The sequence below is a fragment of the Tachyglossus aculeatus genome, chromosome 6, assembly GCF_015852505.1.
Source record: "Tachyglossus aculeatus isolate mTacAcu1 chromosome 6, mTacAcu1.pri, whole genome shotgun sequence".
NCBI lineage: Eukaryota > Metazoa > Chordata > Mammalia > Monotremata > Tachyglossidae > Tachyglossus > Tachyglossus aculeatus.
This window is the reverse complement of record NC_052071.1, coordinates 38,591,527-38,613,545: the sequence shown is the minus strand read 5'-3', so window position 1 is coordinate 38,613,545 and position 22,019 is coordinate 38,591,527. Positions and strand designations below refer to the sequence as shown.

The 22,019-nt window shown below is 54.2% G+C and overlaps 2 protein-coding genes across 3 annotated transcripts; both read right to left on the bottom strand.

Moving 5' to 3' along the window:
* Window positions 1-961: 961 nt before the first annotated feature.
* LOC119929472 (caveolin-2-like) lies at window positions 962-1,991 on the bottom strand. The gene is made up of 3 exons (XM_038747611.1): window positions 1,845-1,991; window positions 1,414-1,601; window positions 962-1,176 (listed from the first exon to the last, which is right to left on the bottom strand). The coding sequence occupies exons 1-3, from the start codon at window positions 1,989-1,991 to the stop codon at window positions 1,017-1,019; spliced, it is 495 nt and encodes a 164-aa protein (XP_038603539.1). The 3' UTR covers window positions 962-1,016.
* Window positions 1,992-6,892: 4,901 nt separating this feature from the next.
* On the bottom strand, window positions 6,893-13,078 carry AVPR2 (arginine vasopressin receptor 2). Of its 2 annotated transcripts, none has more exons than XM_038748205.1 (4): window positions 13,031-13,078; window positions 11,622-11,724; window positions 9,942-10,862; window positions 6,893-7,426 (listed from the first exon to the last, which is right to left on the bottom strand). In XM_038748205.1, the coding sequence occupies exons 2-4, from the start codon at window positions 11,722-11,724 to the stop codon at window positions 7,233-7,235; spliced, it is 1,218 nt and encodes a 405-aa protein (XP_038604133.1). In that variant the 5' UTR covers window positions 13,031-13,078; the 3' UTR covers window positions 6,893-7,232. The 2 variants fall into 2 exon arrangements, with proteins under 2 accessions (XP_038604133.1, XP_038604132.1); XM_038748204.1 differs by having other exon boundaries at window positions 12,923-13,073.
* Between the last annotated feature and the right edge of the window lie 8,941 nt (window positions 13,079-22,019).

Here is a 22,019-nt window from a genome sequence, read left to right as displayed (position 1 = left end):
CTAGGGGTCGGGGTGAAAGAGGAAGCCAGAAGTTAAAGCAGCCACATTTAGTTTACTGCCATCTCTGCTAGTTCCACGCTCTTTGCTGACTCTGAGCCGAACTTTCCCACCCACCTTCCTGGGCAGAGAGGGGACCACCCCCTCCTGCCCCCCCACATTGTGGGGCATCACAGTCCCTGGATGCTCTCACCACTTAAGCTGGCAGGGGCCTTGGTGGCCCCCTGAATTTGCCCCTGCCTCCTCTCCCAGAGGAGGACTGGAGCTGAGGTCCCAGAATGCGGTGGGGAGGGGAGGAGGAAAGATGGGGCTCCTATTCCTCACAACCCACCCCCACCCCCCAGGCCCCCACCGTCCCCGGCCTCCACTAGGCTGCTCTTCCCCTTTCACTGAGAGAAACGGAAGCAGGGGGTTTCACTGGTGGAAGTTAGTGAAGCAAGAACCTCGACTTTCAACCTCCGGCCCCTGCTACCCTCCATTTACAGGGTAAGCCACTGTATGCTAGTGTTGGCAAATGAAGGCATAATGTGGTATCCATCCTCTCCTGCCCCTCAGCCTCTTCCTGCCTGGTCAGAGGAGGAGGAACTGAGGTTCAGAATTGGGGTTAGGACCCAGGCTGCCATCTCTTGACCACTCCTACCCCATGGTCTCTCAGGGACCCTGTTTCCTCCTTCCCACCATCATGAGAGGCTGCTGCCTTCTCACCTGCCCATCCTTCTATCTCCCCACCCAGTAGCCCATCCTCCTGCCCTCCCATCCCGCCTCCTGGTTGAGGTTTTATGAGGTGGGGCGGGGGGGAAGGTGGGTCTCCTGGGGGAGAGGCCTGGGGCCTTGCCCCTCTAGCTTGAGTTCCCCACCCTCCTCTGAACTCACCACAGCTCCTCATCGTCTCCCATCAGCATGGCCCTTCCCCTCACCCCCAACCTCAGCTGCTGCTGCCCAGAGTTGAACCCCCTGTGTTTCATGATGTCTGAGCTGCCATCTTCTCAGCTGTGGGCCATGGGGGCTGGGCCAGAACCTCAGGAGGGTCGTTGGCGCGTGCCAGTCAGGCGGATGGAGCTGCAGCAGCGGCTCACGCTGGCACACAGTGGGGCCACTAGGAGGTCGAGGACACTGGTCCAGAGGGTGCGGATGGGGGGCACGGTCAGCATGCACAGCTGGACGCAAGGCATGATGCACCTGAAGGGGAGGGCAGGGCAAAGGCCATTGTGGAGGCGAGCCCACACCCTGGCCCTTAGCTTTCCTCCCGGTACCCGCTGAGGGATGGGGCACAGGATGGCGAGGTTGGAGTGGAAGAGAGGAACCCAGGTGTCCGACTCTGCATCTGGTATCTGGGAAGTGAGGAGGGGGGTAGGGTGTGGCTGAGCCCAAGGGGTGCCCCAGGCCTCCAGGGTGGGGTTGGGAGGAGGGTGTTACCAGATGTGAAGGCAGCTGAGGCAGGCGAAGAGGCCCCCGGCCAGCAGGGAGACGGGAAGCGCGCAGAGCAGGGAGATGAGGCGGTAGCCCCAGAGGCGGGAGATTTCGAAAGTGATGTCACTCCAGGTCCACACGCGGTCGAAACTGTGAAAGGAGGTCGGCTCCGCCAGCACGTCAGCAAAGTCCACCTGGGGGGCACGCGTATGGCTGACCCCCTTTTGGCTGACTCCCCTGCCCTCCCTCCCCTCCCTCCACCCTAGGCCCCTGGCCTCTCTTCCCTGTTCCCAGGCCCCTCTGCTGGCCTCCCCTGCCTGTGTCTGGGATGCTTCCACTGGCCTCACTGGGCCTGGGTCTCTTCCGTCACCCACCCACTGCCTCTCCCCCTCCTCCTCGTCAGGCCCGTTGCCCTGCACCAGTGTCCTGCTCCTCACCTTGAGGTGCTGATTGATGCCTTGGGGGTCTCGGCTGTCAGGCAGTGAGCAGGGAGGCTTCTGAGGGAGGGGCGCCTCCTCCGCCACGAGCAGCCCTCTCGCTCCTGGGTCGCTCTTACACTCAATGAGGATAGCCTCCTCCAGCATCTTGGCAGGAGGGGATGGGGAAATGGGTCTAGCAAGGGGGGGCTCCTGGCAAGGGGGCTCCAGCCGGTCCACAGCCCGCCAGACTGAAGAAGGAGGAGGAAGAACAAGGTTGGGGAGGAGGGTGGATGTCCCTCCTTCACCTCTGCTCCTTCCCTGCAGTCTCAGATCTATTCTCAGCCCCTGGGGTAACCTGAGCTGCCCCACCCGATACCTCCAGTCCTGGCCACTGGTGTAAAAATATCAATGGAGCCGGTCCAGGCCTCCGACCTCTCTTCCTTTCGCTACCCTCCCTGCTGCAGTTGACCCTCCCTGGCTGGGTGGGTCGACAGATGGGGGAAGGGTGGGGGGCTCTGCTTCTCAATGCCTTCTGCCTCCCTGCTGCTACTGCCCAGTCAGGGCAGGGGGCACCTGCATGGTCAAGCCCACTTTCCCCAAAGCCATCACCATGAGGGTTGTATTGTTGCTTGGGTAAGCTCCTGGGTGGTGCCTGGCAGCCTTGGGTTTTGTGTTGGTTGGTAGCATTGAAAATGGTCCAAGGGAGATTTGAAAAGGACAATAATTACCTTCCCCATCCGCCAAGCTAGCTCTCTTCCTCCCTTCAAGGCCCTGCTGAGAGCTCACCTCCTCCAGGAGGCCTTCCCAGACTGAGCCCCTTCCTTCCTCTCCCCCTCGTCCCCCTCCCCATCCCCCCATCTTACCTCTTTCCCTTCCCCACAGCACCTGTATATATGTATATATGTTTGTACATATTTATTACTCTATTTTACTTGTACATATCTATTCTATTTATTTTATTTTGTTAGTATGTTTGTTTTTTTTTTCTCTGTCTCCCCCTTTTAGACTGTGAGCCCAATGTTGGGTAGGGACTGTCTCTATATGTTGCCAATTTGTACTTCCCAAGCGCTTAGTACAGTGCTCTGCACATAGTAAGCGCTCAATAAATATGATTGATTGATTGATAATTACCTTGTGAAGCCTCCTGTGAGGCAGTCAGGATGGGATGGTCAGCCCGACCGTCGCTTTTGAGAAAATTGTTCCCACTGTCACAGCATCTCCTGGTTTCCCAGAGAGACTCTCTTCTAGCACCCTCGGGCCACAAGAAGATCTCAGGAGAGGGCGGCAGGGGAGGGAGTTGTTACGTGCTTACTGGGTGCCAAACACTATACTAAGTGTTGTGTTAGAGAAACAGCGTGGCTCAGTGGAAAGAGCCCGGGCTTTGGAGTCAGGGGTCATGGGTTCAAATCCCGGCTCTGCCAATTGTCAGCTTTGTGACTCTGGGCAAGTCACTTAACTTCTCTGTGCCTCAGTTTCCTCATCTGTAAAATGGAGATTGACTGTGAGCCCCACAGGGGACAACCTGATCTCCTTGTAACCTCTGCAGTGCTTAGAACAGTGCTTTGCACATAGTAAGCGCTTAATAAATGTCATTATTGTTATTATTATTATTACAGCATAATCAGATCAGATCCAGTCCCTGTTCCACATGGGGCTCACGATCTATAGGTGGTGGAGAACTGGTATTGAATCCTCATTTTACAGATGTGGAAACCGGGGCACAGAGAAATTAAGTGACTTGCCTGCCACCTGTGGGGTTGTGATGCCTAGAAACTCTTACTCATCATCATCATCATCATCAATCGTATTTATTGAGCGCTTACTGTGTGCAGAGCACTGTACTAAGCGCTTGGGAAGTACAAGTTGGCAACATATAGAGACAGTCCCTACCCAACAGTGGGCTCACAGTCTAAAAGGGGTACTCAGCTCCGTACCCCTGGCTGGCAGTGCAAGCCGGGTCCCAGGCCTGGTGGGGAAGAGGGAGGAGCCATGATGGGGAAATCCAATGCCTTGTAGTCTCCCTTAGCATTGGAGAAGGCTCCCAAGGAGCAGCCTCAGGGATGGTGCTGACAGAGCTGTGTCAGGGCTGCTGGGCCAGCTATGGGGCTGGGCGGTGGTCAGAGAATAGGTGAGGACAGCCGCCAAGCAGGGCTGGCTATGGTTGGTGGCCCGGGGCTGCCAATGCAAGTCCCATATCAGGGGAGGGTTGGCTTGCAGGTCACTGGGGCCACCTGCCATGATTGTGGGGGAGAGGGTAATAAGGAAGGGGAGGGACACTGGGCACCAGGCCCCAGCCCTCTCAAAAAGGTAAGAGGGGAGCCAGATGGAGCAGGCTGGGCCCAGACCTGACTGACGTCAGACCTCCGGAAAGTCATGGAAAAAGTACTTAAGAGGCAGAAGAGCGATAAACAGGTCAAGAACAATAGGGCTCTGCCCAGAGGGAGATTACAGGAGAGAAACCCGTGGGAGGAGAGAAAGTCTTCCCCAAACTGGTTTCTGGGGAAGGCAGTTGAGACTTTCTGACCCAGGGTGTTGGGTAAGACCCTCCGGGGGTCATTCTGACCCATCCCTCTCCTGCCGCAGAGCAGGGTGACCTTCGATCCTTCTGAGTAGGCAGCTCCCACGACTAAGGTGGTTGCCAGTAGGGAGGGCCTATGGACTCCCTTGGGGTCACAGTCTCGTGGCCCAGGCTCTTCCTGGGGAGGAAGCCCTTCCTGAGGACTGACCTCTGGCCCTTGGACGGTGGCTGAAGGCCCCGTCCTGTCCGTCTGGCCGGGGGAAAGCAGGCCCCACCTCTGTCCAGTGGCCTGCAGAGAATAGGAAACGGCCCTTCTGTTTCTCCTCAACCTTGTCTTCTCGCTGAATGGTCTCAGGCCCTTCCAGCCTGATGCATGGGGTCTGGCTGTCTAATCCTTCCACCATCCTCTTGTCTCTCTCCCTGGGAAAAGGCCCAGAACAGCAAGCAGCCCCCTCTTCATTATGTCCTTCCATCCACATGACAACTCCTTCCCTCACCCAGACAAAAGTCCTGCCCTCGTGAAGTTCTGGGTCCAAGCCCTGCTCACAGCCTCCTGCTCCAGCACCCCCTTGCAAAGCCCCCCTTCCCACCTGGGACCCTCTCCCGACATGCCCTGGAGAAAGGGTGGGCCAGGCTGTTCCTCAGCTGTTGCTGGTGGGGAGAAGGAAGGGGCAGTCCTAGTGCTCACCACTCTGCTGGGGGAACGGGCCTGGGGAAGAGCGGTCGGCTGCCAGCAGCAGCCTAGGGGTCAAAGGTCAGGGATAGGGGAGGGCAGTGGGGAAAACCTTGGCCTTCCCCTTCTCCTGAGACATCTGAGATTTAACCTCCTCCTCCTTCTCCCCGACCCCCAATCACCATCACCATCTCTCTCCCTCCAGAAGGTGAGGGAGAGTCAAGGCCAGAGCTGCCCCACTTAGTAGAACTGACAAAGAACAAAGAAGAGAGAAGCTGGGAGCCCTGGAGGGTAGGGAGGCTGGAGCTGGGCCCCAGGAATAGGGCAGCCCAAGCAGAGCAGGTTGGGCAGGAAACACTGGGGGCTTGGGGGGCTTGGTCCTGGAATTGGGGGTGGTCAGTGTGGGGCTTCAGGGTTGGAGGGCAGAGAAGGGACTAGAAGCAATTTCAAGAGGAGATGGGGAGGAGCAGGGACTGGCCACCCTCCTCCCTTGTTGCTGTGCTGTTCTGCTGCTTTACTGCACTGCTACTCCTTAGTCTTGCCTGTTGGTTCCTCCCAAGTCCTCCCTATCCCAAGCCATGGGATCAGCACCTACGGGTCTGTGGATACATAAGTGTGTGCATGTGATGTGTGCAGAGCACTGTACTAAGCACTTGGGAGAATACAATGCCACAGAGTTGGTAGACTTGCTCCCTGCTCTCTAGGCCACAGTTTCCTCCCTGGCAAAATGGGGAGACGATACCTGCTTTCCTCTGTCGGACTGCGAGCTCCATGGGTCCAGTCTGACTGTCTTGTACCTATTCTAGTGCTTAGCACAGTGCTTGGCACATTGTAAGCTCTCAATAAACACCAACATCAAGAAGAGGCTGTCCTTGTCCTCGTGAGGCCAGAGGAGAAGTGGGAAGAGGCACCAGCTCAGGTATGCACGTACTTTGATGCGGATATGAGCATGGAGTTCTTGTGTCTGGGATGCATTTGTGTGTGTGTGTGTGTGTGTGTGAGAGTGTGTGTGTGTGTGTGTGTGAGAGAGAGAGAGAGAGAGAGCAGTTGGCAACTGGATGAAGATGCTTGACTCCACTCCTAGACTCTGTTCAGTCCCTCACCCAGTCCCTGCCCCAGCACTCACAGCCTGGAGCAGAAAGGAAACTCCCAAGTGCTGTTGCGTGGAGATTTATTGGGTTGTCATGGGCAAGGGTGTGATGGGGGTGGAACAAAGAAGATAGAAATGTGGGGGACAGGTGACGGGGGAAGAGGAGGAGAAAGAAGGTCCGGCGGGGCCGGGGGGAGAACTTTGGAGGGACCCTGAACATACCCAAACCCTCCACCCTCTGGAACCTGGGTCTCCAGTTGCCAGGGGAGCGGCAGGGGCCTGCCAGGAGGAGTGGGTGGGGAGGAGCTGATGAGCCAAGCCCACTGTCCTTTGCCAACCACCCCACACCCACCGCCTCAGGCCCAGTGCCCCATATCCACCACATCACACCCACTGTCCTGTGTCCGGCAGCCCCCTTGCCTGGCAGCCTGCCTATGCGAACACACAGATACCAGCCTATCCTGTACATGTGCACTCACACACACACACACATATACACCCATGAGCCCACAAACAGGACAGGCACAACTCCGGGGCCACATGCACCCACTATGCCTACACAGGCACCCATAAGACCAAAAACAGAAGCAGCGTGGCTCAGTGGAAAGAGCCCGGGCTTTGGAGTCAGAGGTCACGGGTTCAAAGCCCGGATCCTCCAAACTGTCGGCTGTGTGGCTTTGGGCAAGTCACTTCACTTCTCTGGGCCTCAGTTCCCTCATCTGGAAAATGTCAATTAAGACTGTGAGCCCCCCGGGACAACCTGATCACCTTGTAACCTCCCCAGCGCTTAGAACAGTGCTTGGCACATAGTAAGCACTTAATAAATGCCATCACTATTATTATTATTATTATTACACAGGCACCCATAAGACCCAAAAATACAGAAGTCATGAGCACACGTAGCCAGCGCGTGTGCACATGGATGCACGCACACACATACCCAGCCCCATTGGGGGGGGGTCTCAGGCTTTCCTTTCCCATTCTCCATCTCAGGCAGACTTGGAATGTCTGGGATTGTCCTGACCCACCCCAGCTTCCCAACCCCCAGGGCTTCCCAGGCTGGCCGGCTCCCAAGAGGCCTGCTGGCTACGGACCCCACCCTCTTTGCCCCCCATCCCAGGCCCCTCAGGAGTGGGTCTCTTTGGCAAGGGAGGAGGTGGCTGTGGCACAGGAGTCCTCAGGCAGAACGGGTCCGGGGCGCTGGCAGCAGAGGAGCTGGCGGAGCTCCGAGGAGACGCTGCTGCTGAAGGAGGCGTAGATCCAGGGGTTGGTGCAGCTGTTGAGGCTGGCGAGGAGCATGATCAGCGTGAATGCTGGGCCTGTCGGGGCAGGGAATGGCGGGGGAGAGGTGGGGTGGGGTGGGGGGACCCTCAGGTCAGAGCCGGCCCCCGCCTCTCCCCCATTCCAGAAGCTCCCAGAAGGAGGTTCGGGCGTGGAGAGGGATCCAAGGTGGAAGAGAGACAAGGGAGGTGGGAAAGCATCAGGGGGTTCAGTTCACACACGTGTCTCTGTGTGTGTGTGTGTGTGTGTGTGTGTGTGTGTGTGTGTGTGTGCATTCATTCATTCAATCGTATTTATTGAGCACTTTCTGCGTGCAGAGCACTCTACTAAGTGTGTATGGGAGTTTGTGTGCCTTGATGGCGGGTCTGTACATGAATGCCTCTGGGCGCATGTCTACAAATGTGTACCTTTAAATGCATGTCAAGTTGGGGCCTTATACGTGTGTGTGTGTGTGTGTGTGTGTATGTGCGTTCTTTCCTTCAATCATATTTATTGAGCACTTTCTGCGTGCAGAGCACTCTACTAAGTGTGTATGGGAGTTTGTGTGCCTTGGTGGTGGGTCTGTACATGAATGCCTCTGGGCGCATGTCTACAAATGTGTATCTTTAAATGCATGTCAAGTTGGGGCTTTATAAGTGTGTGTGCGTGTGTGTGTGTGTGTATGGGAGTGTGTGTGCCTTCGCGGTGGGTCTGTACATGAATGCCTCTGGGTGCATGTCTACAAATGTGTACCTTTAAATGCATGTCAAGTTGGGGCCTTATACGTGTGTGTGTGTGTGTGCGTTCGTTCCTTCAATCGTATTTATTGAGCACTTTCTGCGTGCAGAGCACTCTACTAAGTGTGTATGGGAGTTTGTGTGCCTTGGTGGCGGGTCTGTATATGAATGCCTCTGGGCGCATGTCTACAAATGTGTACCTTTAAATGCATGTCAAGTTGGGGCCTTAGAAGTGTGTGTGCATGTGTGTGTTCGTTCATTCATTCAATGCATTTATTGAGCGCTTTCTGGGTGCACAGCACTCTACTAAAGCGCGTGCCTGTGTGTGTGTGTGTGTGCGTTCATTCAATAGTATTTATTGAGTGCTTTCTGGGTGCAGAGCACTCGACTAAAGCGGGTGTGTGTGTGTGTGTGTGTGTGTGTGTATGGGAGTTTGTGTGCCTTGGCGGTGGGTCTGTACATGAATGCCTCTGGACGCATGCCTACAAATGTGTATCTTTAAATGCATGTCAAGTTGGGGCCTTAGAAGTGTGTGTGCGTGTGTGTGTTCGTTCATTCATTCAATTGTATTTATTGAGGGCTTTCTGGGTGCAGAGCACTCTACTAAAGCACGTGCGTGTGTGTGTGTGTGTGTGTGTGTGCGTTCATTCATTCAATAGTATTTATTGAGTGCTTTCTGGGTGCAGAGCACTCGACTAAAGCATGTGTGTGTGTACGGGAGTTTGTGTGCCTTGGTGGTGGGTCTGTACATGAATGCCTCTGGGTGCATGTCTACAAATGTGTATCTTTAAATGCATGTCAAGTTGGGGCCTTATAAGTGTGTGTGTGTGTGTGTGTGTGTGTGTGTGTGTGTGTGTGTGTGTGTGTGCATTCATTCATTCAATTGTATTTAATGAGTGCTTTCTGTGTGCAAAGCACTCTACTAAAGCGCATGTGTGTGTGTGCGTTTATTCATTCAGTCATATTTATTGAGTGCTTTCTGTGTGCAGAGCACTCTACTAAAGTGTGTGTGTGTGGGGGGGGGGGAGTTTGTGTGCCTTGATGGTGGGTCTGTACATGAATGTATCTGGGCACATGTAGGTGGCCTAAGTAAGGGTTTTAATGTGCATGTCTACAAATGTGTATCTTTAAATGCATGTCAAGTTGGGGCCTTATAAGTGTGTGTGTGTGTGTGTGTGTGTTCATTCATTTGTATTTATTGAGCGCTTTCTGTGTGCAGAGCACTCTACTAAAATGTGCATGTGTGTGTGTGTGTGTTCGTTCATTCATTCATTCATTCAATTGTATTTATTGAGCGCTTTCTGTGTGCAGAGCACTCTACTAAGGCGCGCACGTTTGTGTGTGTGTATGTATGTGCGTATGGGAGTTTGTGTTCATTCATTCATTCATTCAATCGTACTTATTGAGCTCTTTCTGTGTGCAGAGCACTCTACTGAAGCATGTGTGTGTGTACGGGAGTTTGTGTGCCTTGGCAGTGGGTCTGTACATTTCTTCATTCATTCATTCAATCGTATTTACTGAGCGCTTACTGTGTGCAGAGCACTGGACTAAGCGCTTGGGAAGTCCAAGTTGGCAACATATAGAGACGGTCCCTTTGTGCGCATGTAGGTGGCCTAAGTAAGGATTCCTATGTGTATGTCTACAAATGTGTATCTTTAAATGCATGTCAAGATGGGGCCTTATAAGTGTGTGTGTGTGTGTGTGTGTGTGTGTGGTGTGTGTGTGTGTGTTACACTCCATGGAGCGAATCCAGCGCCCAAAATCTAGAAAGTGTACAGGCAACAGAGGGTGGGGGCAGGATGGGGGTGAGGAAGGTGGCGGGTGGGCTCAGACGTACCGTTCCTGGGGGAGTGTGGGTCCCAGACGGCCCAGAGCTGCACGAGGAAGAAGGGGGCCCAGCACAGCACGTACACCAGCACGATCACCAGCGTCATCCGCACCGTCTTGGCCATGGCTCCCGACACGCGTGAGGCCTCGGCTGCGCCCCCAATCCGGGCCCCGGCTCGGCCCCCGCGGCCCTCCCGGGAGCCCGGCCACTGCCGCCGCCGCCGCCGTCGCCGCCCCCCTTCCCTGATGTGCTCTGGCTTCTGGTAGAGGCTGGTGTAGATCTCTCGGAAGATAAGCACCTGGCAGGTGGCGATGCCCACCGTGGGCAGCACGAACACCACGAGCGTGATCCAGGTGACGTAGGCCCTGCTGCCCCAGGGCTCCGCAAACTGGCCCCAGCAGTCGAGGGCCCCGTCCGGCATCCTCGTCTGCGAGAAGATGACGACCTGGGGCAGGCTGAGGACCAGGGACGAGGCCCAGGCCACCAACACGGGCATGTTCCAGTGGGCGCCACCCCGGCGGAAGGTGGCCATGGGCCGGCAGATGGCATGGTGCCGGTCCAGGGTCATGGCCACGATCATATAGGAGGAGGCATACATGCCCACCATCTGCAGGTACTTGACGGCCCGGCAGAGCAAGTCCGGCCCCTGGAACCGGTCCGTGATGTCCCAGAACAGCTGGGGCAGTATTTGGAACAGGGCCACCGCCAGGTCCGCCAGGCACAGGTGGGTGATGAAGACATGCATGGGCGCCCGCTGGCTCTGGCCCCGCCGTGCCAGGGCCCCCAGCACCAGGCCGTTGCTGCCCGCCACACCCACGAACATCACGGCCAGCAGGGCGATCTCCGCCCGGGCCAGGGCCTCGTCGCGCTCGTCCGACACCCGGGGAGGGACACTGGCATTGGTGCTAGAGTTGGAATCCCAGAGGGTGCCTGGTAGGGGGACGGGGGTAAGGTGGGGACCGGAGAGAAGAGGGTTAGTTAGGTGGGGATGTGAGGATGGGGAGGTCTGACTCTGGGCTTTTTCCCATATACCCCCCCTTCTAATGTTGCCCCCGGCTGCGGGGGGCGTCCAGAGGGGAAGAGGGCAAAGAGTGTCATGAAATGACTCTGCGGGGTCTCCAAGGACTAGGAAGTTCCCGTGTCCCAAGAATGGGGGTCAGGGCAAGAAGAGGGAGGCAGTGTGGGCAGGGGCAGTGAGCAAAGTGGAAGGGACAGAGGGGAAGGAAGAGAAGAAGGGGTGGAGGGATGAAAAAGAGGGTGACATGGGAACCCCCAAGAACCTCGTTTCTCTAGGTAGCTCCCACCCTTCAGCGCCTCAGAAGTAGCCAACCTTGTCCATACCCCCACCCCAGAGCCTGTGCCAGCCCAACCCCACAGCTCTGTGGGGTGCCCCGGTGCCCAGAGATAAGGCTAAACACATTTGATTAGGCTTTCTGGAGTATTACAGCAATACTTGCCTCGCCTCCCACCCCCCACGCCTCCAGATACAAAGGCCCAGGGGTCCTCTTGGGTCCGTGGCTCATCTTCAGTGCTTAGTACAGCACTCTGCACACGGTAAGCACTCAGTAGTAGTACCATGGATTGTTCTTCTCCCTTTCTTGTGGACAGACCCTCCTCCCACATGAAACCTGTGCCCCAGCCGGTCCCCCGGCCCTCAGTTAGTCCGAGCCACCGAGGCAGAGCCCTTACCTGGAACTGCAGATGGCCCATCCAGTCCTGGGGACATAGTGGGGAATGGGCTGAGGTGCTGCCTGACTCTTCTCATCCCAAGGGCTGGGCAGGGCAGGGACATCTAGAATTCAGAGAACAGGACAGGGGGCCCGGGTTCCCGGGATCCCAGCCAGCTTGCATCACTTTCCCGCCCCTCACCCGCCTCCCTCCCTCCATCCCTGCCTGATCCAGTCTCTCGTTGTGAGGCTGGGTGCAGATTGAGGTCCGGCTGGGAGGGGGCCGGGCCAGGAAACAGGGAGAGGAAGGGATGGGAGTTGGAATGGGACCAAAGGAGCAGGACGCCGGAGTTCTCCAACCTGGGAGGGGTTAGGTGGGAGCTGCGGGAGGACTGGGAGGGGGCTGTGTCTCTCTGAATTTTCTGAATCACACCCCCTCCAGAGCGGAGACCCCCATGCCCTCCTCCTTGGTGCCCTGTGTTGCTTCCACTCTTCTCTGGGCAGGACAGCTTGATCTTCTCAGCCCCGCCTTTCTGCCCCACCCTGGGACTTTCTGCCGCTCTGTAGTTACCCCCAGGGAACGGGAATTCCAGATCTTTCCCCTTCCCTGGTCCTGGGGTGGGAAGGTGAGGTTCTTCCTGGAAAAGGAAGGCCTTCCCAGCCCCAACTTGTCTCGGCAGCAGAACTAGAAGCCCTGGAACGTGGCTCAGTGGAAAGAGCCCGGGCTTGGGAGTCAGAGGTCACGGGTTCTAATTCCGACTCCGCCGCTTGTCAGCTGTGTGACTTTGGGCAAGTCACTTCACTTCTCTGTGCCTCATCTGTAAAATGGGGATGAAGACTGGGAGCCCCATGTGGGATAACCTGATCAACTTGTACCCCCCCCCAACGCTTTGCACATAGCAAGCGCTTAACAAATGCTATCATTACTATTATTGAATCCGGGATGTGTGGATTGTCCCAGGCAGGATGGGAGCAGGGAGAGAGATCGTGGCTGTGGGCAGGTGGGACCTCTCTCTGGACGCTCAGTCTGAATCAGTTTCAGCCTCCTTCTTCGGCTCCCTCCCCCGACTTCTCCCACCCCGCCCCCTGAAAACCGGGGTGCCCGGCCCTGAGGGGAGCTGGTAGGGGACGGGGGACGATGGACAGGAAAGAGGGAAGGGGATAGCAGAGGGAAGCTGGGATCAGAAAAGGCAGGGGCAGGGATCCAGAGAACAGACATTCCCAGAGACGGGGACACATTAAGAGACAGAAATTGGAGAGAGACACTTGCCCAGAGGCCCGGAGACAGGGACTCCAGAGACGGTCACAAAGAACCTAGCCCACCTTCTGCAGCTCCTATAAGTGGGGGTCCCCCGTCTGTCCGGCTGGCTGACCGGCCTGGCTCTCCATCCCCTCTCCCTCTTGACTTGGGGAGGGGGAGGGTCCTAGTACCTCCAAGCTTGCCCGCGAGTTAGCCCCCTTGCCTCCTGAGAGCTGAGAGTGGAGCTCCGCTGTGGTCAGGAGTTGACTGAGCAACAAGCTCTGCTGTATCCAGTGTGATTCCCGCTCCTGGCTCCTCTCCCCCTCCCCTCTCCTCCCCTTTCCCCTCCCAGCCCCACTAAGGAGGGGACTTCCTCCCCACGCCCCTCCCCTCCCCACTTCCCCTCCCTAGGAGGACTAGGACTAGCCCACCCCCTTCAGAGACTTCTGCTGTGGTCCTGGGGTCCCTGCCCGCAGTTCTCAGGACCAGGTTGCAGGAGAGCCCAGTGCACGTTTAATAATAATAATGATGATGATGGCATTTGTTAAGCGCTTACTATTTGCAAAGCACTGTCCTAAGCACAAGGTGATCACGTTGTCCCACGTGGGGCTCACAGTCTTCATCCCTGTTTTACAGATGAGGTAACTGAGGCTCAGAGAACTTAAGTGATTTGCCCAAGGTCACACAGCAGACATGTGGGGGAGCGGGGATTAGATCCCACGACCTCTGACTCCCAAGCCCGTGCTTTAGGGAGCAGTCGTTCTAGAGGAGCCCCCAGATTGTTCCAAAGGCTCACCCCCACACCCCAGAGGGTATCCAGAGGCCCTGCTTCCCCCCCTCTGCCCCAATCCAATGGCTGTGGTGCCCTCACAGCCCCCCTCTTGGGGTTCCCAGACTCCTCCGTGGGGGGTGGGTTGAGGGTCCCGAAGGGGCTGGGGGTGGCCTGCACCATGGGGGCAGCCCTCCTCCCTGGCTGACCCATGATGGAGGCAGAAGGGCTGCAGGGAGTGGAGGGTGGGGAGCAGGGGCTGGCAGATTACTGCCCTGGTGGATCTCAGCTTCCAGAAGCACTCCCCTCTGTTGGCCTGGCTTCCTGCCCCTGCCTGGCAGTTGGAGTCAGTGGGGGATAGGATCAGGAGGTGGCGGGGGGCCAAGGGGAGAGCATTCTTGGAAGCAGGCTGTTTCCCCCACCCTTCCTTCCTCTTCCCCCATCCCTCCCGCTTCCCAATCGGTGGGGGCTGCTCTATCTTAATAGACCAGGAGCCAGGGAATCTGACTGGCTCATGAGAGATCTGCCATCCTGGTGAGAGGGGATTGCCAGGCAGGCTGAGATTGCTGGGTGGGGGGGGGGGGGGGGGAGGGGTCTTCCCTGCCCCTCCCTTTGGGCTGGGAACCATATCTGGTTCTTACATGCTCGTCAACCTCTTCTGAAGATCACTAAATGGGGATGGTCTCCCCCCAGCCTCAATGTGCAGCTGGGGTCTTGGGGTCCTGCCCCCGTAGGTTTATAAAAGGGACCCATCCTCCCCAGCTTTCTTCCTGGATGTGTGTGTATCTGGGTGTGAATCACCGGAAACTTAAAGGGACACAGAGAACCCAAAGCTCCAGAGTGATTGGCAGTCTTAGAGGCAGGCTAAAGGAAACTGGTTTATTTAGTGAAGAAAATAGAAGGCGGAAGATGACTTCATAACGATCTTCCAGTCCCTGAGGGGTTAATGGAAACCAGCTGTGTTCCTCGTTCTCCCCTCAAATCCCACAACCCCTTCCACTCTTCCTCATGCCCAAGTGTCTCCCCATCACCCTTCACCCCAAATGTGCCTTTTTTTTACTTGACACCTGTCCACGTGTTTTGTTTTATTGTCTGTCTCCCCCTTCTAGGCTGTGAGCCTGTTGTTGGGTAGGGACTGGCTCTATAGGTTGCCAACTTGTACAACCCAAGTGCTTAGTATAGTGCTCTGCACACAGTAAGAGCTCAATAAATACGATTGAATGAATGAATGAATGACGGGACCATCGCCATCCACACCCTCCTCTCTGTGGCTTTTCAGCCTTTTCTGAATCCCAGTCCACCCCACAAACCAGTTACACTCCCTTCTGTCCCCCGCCCTCCCTCCCCCTCTTTCAAGCCTCTCCCAGACTGACCCATTATGCTTAGAGCGGTGCCCAGCCACCAGCCAACCTCTCCTGTAAAGCTCCGCTCAAGACCACGACCTCCAGGAAACCCTCACGGATTGACTCCACTCGTACTCCCATTTCCCCGGGAGGATCCCTTTTCTCCATCAGCCTCTCTGACCATTGTCACATGGATCTGAACCCATTTATGTGGCCATCGGCCCGGTGGGACTGATGGAGGAATTCCCCAGGATACCGTGCCGGTGGGCGGATGTTCTAGGGTCCGGGAATATCCGTCATGCCTTGCATAACTGAGGTTGGGTGAGGTTATGCCAGTTCTGTAACGTTGCTGCTTTTCCTTAGTCCTCTCTGGACGGGGGCAGAATGTGCAACCTTTGAGTCCTCTTGTGTAGTCTGACTTTGGTTCTTCCAGTGCCTCTTTGGTCTTCCCCTTTAGATCATAATTTCCTAGAGGGTCGGGAACTCATCAGTCAGATGATAATAATAACTGTGGTATTTGTTAAGTGCTTACTATGTGCCAAGCACCATTCTAAGTGCTAGGATAGATACAAGTAATCAGATTGTAATAATAATAATGGCATTTATTAAGCGCTTACTATGTGCAAAGCACTGTTCTAAGCACTGGGGAGGTTACAAGATGATCAGGTTGTCCCACGGGGGGCTCACAGTCTTAATACCCATTTTACAGATGAGGTAGCTGAGGCACAGAGAAGTTAAGTGACTTGCCCAAAGTCACACAGCTGACAAGTGGCGGAGCTGGGATTTGAACCCACATCCTCTGACTCCCAAGCCCGGGCTCATTCGACTGAGCCATGCTGGGTAGATACAAGATAATCAGGTCCCACATGAGGCTTACAGTCTAAGTAGGAAGAGAACAGGGATTGAATCCCCATTTGGTAGATGAGGTAACTGAGGCATAGAGAAGTGAAGTGACTTGCCCAAGGTCACACAGCAAGTACATGGTAGAGTCAGGATTAGAACCCAGGTCTTCTGACTCCCAGTCCTGGGCTCTTTCCATTAGGTCATTCATGCTGCTTCAGATTTGATCCAGTGATCATTGTGCGAAAAGCTCTGTTTAAGGGAAATAGCTCATTCATTCAATCGTATTTATTGAGCGCTTACTGTGTGCAGAGCACTGTACTAAGTGCTTGGGAAGTACAAGTTGGCAACATATAGAGACGGTCCCTACCCAACAGTGGGCTCACAATCTAGAAGCTCATCTTTATCCTGTTGCCCCAAAGCCTAGATCTATTCTCTGTATTTTGGGTCCTTAAAAGGTATCTGTTGACTGATGAACAAGAGGAAACAAACCACCATTACAGTCAGGAGGACCTGAATTGGATGGTGCTGTTTGTAAATCCTGCTGGTTGTCGAATCTAAATCGTTCCTGCTGCAGTTTAGAAAGCAGTTGTCTTTTAGGTAGGCACCCTCTTCTTCAGTGTGGCCTTGCGGATAGAGCCTGGGCCTTGAAGTCTGAAGGACCTGGGTTCTAATCCCAGCTCCGTCACTTGTCTGCTGTGGGACAGGGTAAATCGCTTCACTTCTGTGTGCCTCAGTTACCTCATCTGTAAAACGGGGATTACGACTGTGAGCTCCATGAGGGACAGGGACTGTGTCCAACCGGATTTTTTTGTATTGTTAGTACAGTGCCTGGCACACCGTAAACACTTAACAAATGTCCCAATTATTAGTATCATTATTATAAACACGCCCAGTTCCCTGGGCTAGCCTCACATTTTCTCACCTGTAGCTCTCGTCTGATCTTTAAATTCTCTTTTTGAAGCCCACTGGACCGGAACTATCCAGAGAGGGTCTGATCAGGGCCAGAGGTGGTAGGAGGATGATGTCGTGGGCCCACTGATCTGGGCCCTCTGATCTGGCCTAGTGATTTACCCCAGTATCCTGTGTTTTACTGATGGTGTTACAGTGATAAATGAAACTGGTTTGTTAACCGTGCCCTGTGGTGCCCTCTGGACCATAAGCTCTCTATAGGCAGGGAAAGTGTCTGCTAATTCTGTTTTATTGTACTCTCCAAAGAGCTTAGTTCGGTGTTCTGCACACAATAAGCAGTAAATATGATTGATTGACGATGACTGGATCTTTTTCTGCCCTGCTAGCACATGGCTGGGTTGTTCCCCTCCACACTGTAAAAATGGGCAGCTTCTTTCGCTCCCCATTTTCTTCCAGCAATCCATCTTGTTTGCTTCCTTCCTTTGCTCCATCTTATCTGCTTCCTTTCATTCGTTCCCCTTCTAGACTGTGAGTCCGCTGTTGGGTAGGGACCGTCTCTATATGTTGCCAACTTGTACTTCCCAAGCACTTAGTACAGTGCTCTGCACACAGTAAGCGCTCAATAAATACGATTGAATGAATGAATTCAATCGTATTTATTGAGCGCTTACTGTGTGCAAAGCATTTTACCAAGCGCTTGGGATAGTACAATGAACAACAGACACCTTCTTGTCCACAACGAGCTCACAGTCTAGAGGGGGAAAGACAGACGTTAATATAAATAAATAAATAGATTAAATAAATAAATAAATTGCAGATCCATACATATGTGCTGTGGGGATGGGAGGGAGGATGAAAGAAAGAGCAAGTAAGAGCGGTGCAGAAGGGATTGGGAGAAGAGGAGAGGAGGGCTTAGTCAGGGAAGGCTTCTTGGAGGAAATGTGCCTTCAATAAGGTATTGAAGAGGGGGGGAGCAATTATCTATCTGGGAGGACGTTCCAGACCAGAGGTAGAACGTGGGCGAGAGGTCGGCTGCGAGATGGACGAGATCGAGGTTCTGTGAGTAGGTTAGCATTAGAGGAACAAAATGTGTGGGCTGGGTCGTAGTAAGGGGTAGCGAGGTGAGGTAGGAGGGGGCAAGGTGATTAAGTGTTTTAAAGCCAGTGGTAAGGAGTTTTTGTTTGATGCAGAGGTGGATGTGAAACTACTGGAGTTTTTGAGGAGTGGGGAAACACGGTCTGAACGTTTTTGAAGGAAAATGATTCGGACAGTAGAATGGAGTATAGACTGGAGTGGGGAGAGAAAGGAGGCAGGGCGGTCAGTAAGGAGGCTGATAGAATAATCAGTGCTTCCTTCCTGCACTCCATCTTATCCACTTCCTTCCTGCACTCCATCTTATCCACTTCCTTCCGGCACTCCATCTTCTCTGCTTCCTTCCTGCGCTCCATCTTATCCACTTTCTTCCTGTGTTCCATCTGGTTAAACTTTATTTTGACAGCTTTGGACCATCGCTCCATGGTCTTCTGAAGGCCAATCCCCTCTTCGGGTTCTGGCCAAATCCCCTTGGGGAAGGAGGGAGACCTGGGCATGAAAAGCAGCTGGCTATCTCCACTGCTACCTCAGTCTTCCCTCCACCAAAGTGAAGGAGCTGGGCGGTTTTAGCTGGGTAGAGCTGCGCTTTGTGCCAAGGGCCTAGCCTGAGATCCCAGCTCAGCAAAGATCAGGGACCCGTGGGCTATGGGGAAGAAGAAGCTTGGGTGGGAGTAGGACTGGGGACAGAGACTGAAGACGGTTGGCCAAGGCCTGGCTCAGAGCCCTTGTTTCTTGTGGCTTACCTTCCCCGGCTCCCTCCCGACCCCCCCATCCTTGGAGGCCCTGCCCTCGTGGCTGCCCCACACGTGGGGGCAGAGCTTGACCATGGGGAGGAGGAGTGTGTTCTAGTGGATAAAGCACAGATCTAGAAGCCAGAGGACCCAGGTTCTAATTCCTGCTCCGCCACTTGCCTGCTGTGTGACCTTGGACAAGTCATTTCACTTCTCTGTGCCTCAGCTTCCTCAATTGCAAATGGGGATTTAATACCTCATATCCCTCCTAGACTACAAGCCTCATTTAGGACCTGATTCTTCTTGTATCTATCCCAGCGCTTAGTACATTGCTTGGCACATAGTAAGTGCCTAACAAATACCACAATTATCATTATTATTCTTATTCTTAGGAGGGGAACTCTCTAGCAGCCAGGCAACCAGAAGGCCCCAAGCCATTATCTCCCAAAGTCAATCTGTATGTACTCTCCATAGGGTTCCCTCCAGCAGGACTCCAGCTCCCATCCCGAGTCCAGGCAAGCCATGGTTCAGGCCCGAGTTTCAGACCCGGGGTTCTCAGACCTGGGGTTCAGGCCCGGGTCAGGGTAAGGGCTCCCCAGCAGTGTTTTTCTGTATGAAGCAGCAGTTCCTGGGGCCCAGAGCTCTGGAGAAGAGCTGGGGTGGAGGCAGGAGTGGAAGTGGAGGCTCCTGGTGGGGCCTACTGGGCTCAGGTGCATCGAAGCCTAAGGAGGAGTGGCCTCTGGATGGACTCCGCAGGTAGGGTGGGCAGATCAGACAACCCTCTTTCTCTGGCTTCAACCAGCAGCCCTGGTCTCTCCCTCTGGTTTCCCTCTGGCCCCGGACCCCCCTTAGAAACTTGACCTCCTGATTCCCTCCCCTAGCAATCCAGCACCCCCAGATCCATCACCTCAATGAACGTCAGGGGGTATGCAGACGTGTGTGTGCATGTGTGTGTGTATGTGCACACGTGTGCGTGTATACATGAATGTGGTGTTTGGGTTTGTAGAGATGTCTGTGTGTGGGTTTGTGTGTAGGGAAAGATGTCTCTGAGTGTGTGTATGTGTGTGTGTGTGTGTGTGTTTGTGTGTGTGTGAGAGAGAGAGAGGAGAGAGAGACAGAGAGAGAGAGAGAGAGAAGGAGAGAGAGACAGAGAGAAAGAGAGAGAGAGAGAGAGAGACCAGGTGTGGGGTGGGTTCAAAAAAGGAAGGGAACAATAAACAGGAAAAGAAGGGAAAGTTGATTTGGTGGCAGGGAGGAGGAGGAGAAGGAAACGAAGGAGGAAGAGAGCCATTTAGAGACAGCTGGTTCCAATGGGTGGTACATCCAATCCCGGCTCCTTCTTCCCTTCCCAAGCCTCCCCCCACCCCTAGCTCCTTCTGCCCTCCCATACCCCCCAGCTCCTCCTGCAGTGGGGGAAGAAAGACCAGAGAAACAGCTGGTTCAGCTCTGCCTTGTCGGCAGCCTAGGGAGAAGGCCCTCTGCCTGCCTCTGTTTGCCTTTTCTGTTTGCTTGAGGTGCGGGTCTGCACTTAGGCTCCTGTTGACCCACCCTCGTGCGGGTATTGACAGAACAATTAGGCCCTGGCTACCCATCTGGCAGCTTTGGTCCACTCTAAAAATAACGCTGGCACCTCTCTCCCGTAGCCCTCTCGCTGCAACTTGGGGAGAGTTGAGCTCGGACATGGCTGGCAGTGGACGCCCCCTGCCCCATCTGGGATGGCGCTTCCCAGAGCCGGCGATTGGGAGTTTGGAAACCTGCATGGGGGGATTTGATCAGCAGAGCAGCAGGCCAGAGGCAGGCCTGCCGCCTGCCCACCCTGCCCAACCTGCCTGCCTTGATGATGATGACGATGTTGATGATGGTAATTGTTAAGCACTTGCTATGTGTCAAGCACTGTTCTAAGTGCTGGGATAGATACAAGGTAATCAGGTTGTCCCACCTGGGGCTCACAGTCTTAATCCCCATTTTACAGATGAGGTAACTGAGGCACAGAGATGTTAAGTGACTTGTCCAAAGTCACATAGCTGATAAGTGTCAGAGGTGGGATTAGAACCCACGACCTCTGACTCCCCAGCCTGACCTCTTTCCACTAAGCCATGCTGTTTTTCTAATTGGCCAGCATCCCCTTTTTATGGCATTTGTTAAGCACTTACTATGTGCCAGGCACTATACTAATTGCTGGGGTAGATACAAGGTAATCAGGTTGTCCCACATGGGGCTCACAGTCTTAATCCCCATTTTACAGATGAGGTAACTGAGACACAGAGAAGTTAAGTGACTTGTCCAAAGTCACACAGCTGGTAAGTGTCAGAACCCACAACCTCTGACTCCCCAGCCTGGCCTCTTTCCACTAAGCCATGCTGTTTTTCTAATTGGCCAGCATCCCCTTTCTATGGCATTTGTTAAGCGCTTACTATGTGCCAGGCACTATACTAATTGCTGGGGTAGATACAAGGTTGGATACAATCCATGTCCCACATGGGGCTCAAAGTCTTAATCCCCATTTTATAGACGAGGTACCTGAGAGACAGAGAAGTTAAATGATTTAGGCCCCTTTTAAGAGCCTTGTGCCCAGCTCTGGTCTTCAATGGTATTTAGGGATGAGGAGCGCATGCAGAGGGCCCACGGACAGGACCAGGCAACAGCATCACATAATGGATAGATCACAGGCCTGGGACTCAGAAGGCTATGGGTTCTAATCCCAGCTCTGCTGCTTTTCTGCTGTGGGACCTTGGGCAAGTCACTTCACTTCTCTGGGCCCCTATTACCTCATCTGTAAAATGGGGATTGAGATTGCGAGCCCCATGAAAGATAGAGACTGTGTCCAACCCTATTTGCTTGTATTCACCCCGGCCCTTAGTTCAGTGCCTGGCACATAATAATAATAATAATAATAATTTTGGTGTTTGTGAAGCGCTTACTATGTGCAAAGCTGGGGAGGATACAAAGTGATCAGGTTGTCCCTTGTGGGGCTCACAATCTTCATCCCCATTTTACAGATGAGGTAACAGGCACAGAGAAGTTAAATGACTTGCCCAAAGTCACACAGCTGACAAGTGGCGGAGCTGAGATTTGAACCCATGACCTCTGACTCCTAAGCCCATGCTGTTTCCACTGAGCCAAGCTGCTTCTCTAAGTATTTGTTAAGCACATAGTGTTTAACAAATACTATTTTTATTATTGATAATAATAACAATAATAACCCATGTGGAAGCATTGAGTCTCCAGGGGAAGAGCAGGTTGAGGGATGCCTGAGACCCTGGAAAGCGCTTCCGCGAAGGAGGCTGAGGACAGAATAAGGGGATGCAACACGAGAGATCTAGATTGGAGCCAAGGAAGAACTTTTGGAATATAATGATTGTGAGGCAACTGGAAAAATGTCTTGGGGCAGGGGGATGGACAAGATGAACTTGACTGGTCCCAATGAGCCTGGCTGTTAGGGAGGGGGAAACTGAGGAGCTCAGGGTGGTAGAGAAGGCTTTCTTCTGCTTAG

Bases quoted from the DNA above. Each gene is read 5' to 3' on its own strand.
- LOC119929472 (XM_038747611.1), bottom strand. From the start codon at position 1,991: ATGCTGGAGGAGGCTATCCTCATTGAGTGTAAGAGCGACCCAGGAGCG. The intron at 1,602-1,844 runs GTGAGGAGCAGG...CGTGCCCCCCAG, and splicing joins GCATCAATCAGCACCTCAAG to GTGGACTTTGCTGACGTGCT. The intron at 1,177-1,413 runs GTAACACCCTCC...CCTCCCCTTCAG, and splicing joins CTCAGCTGCCTTCACATCTG to GTGCATCATGCCTTGCGTCC.
- AVPR2 (XM_038748205.1), bottom strand. From the start codon at position 11,724: ATGTCCCTGCCCTGCCCAGCCCTTGGGATGAGAAGAGTCAGGCAGCAC. The intron at 10,863-11,621 runs GTAAGGGCTCTG...TCCCCCTACCAG, and splicing joins TGGGCCATCTGCAGTTCCAG to GCACCCTCTGGGATTCCAAC. The intron at 7,427-9,941 runs GTACGTCTGAGC...CTGCCCCGACAG, and splicing joins CCCACACTCCCCCAGGAACG to GCCCAGCATTCACGCTGATC.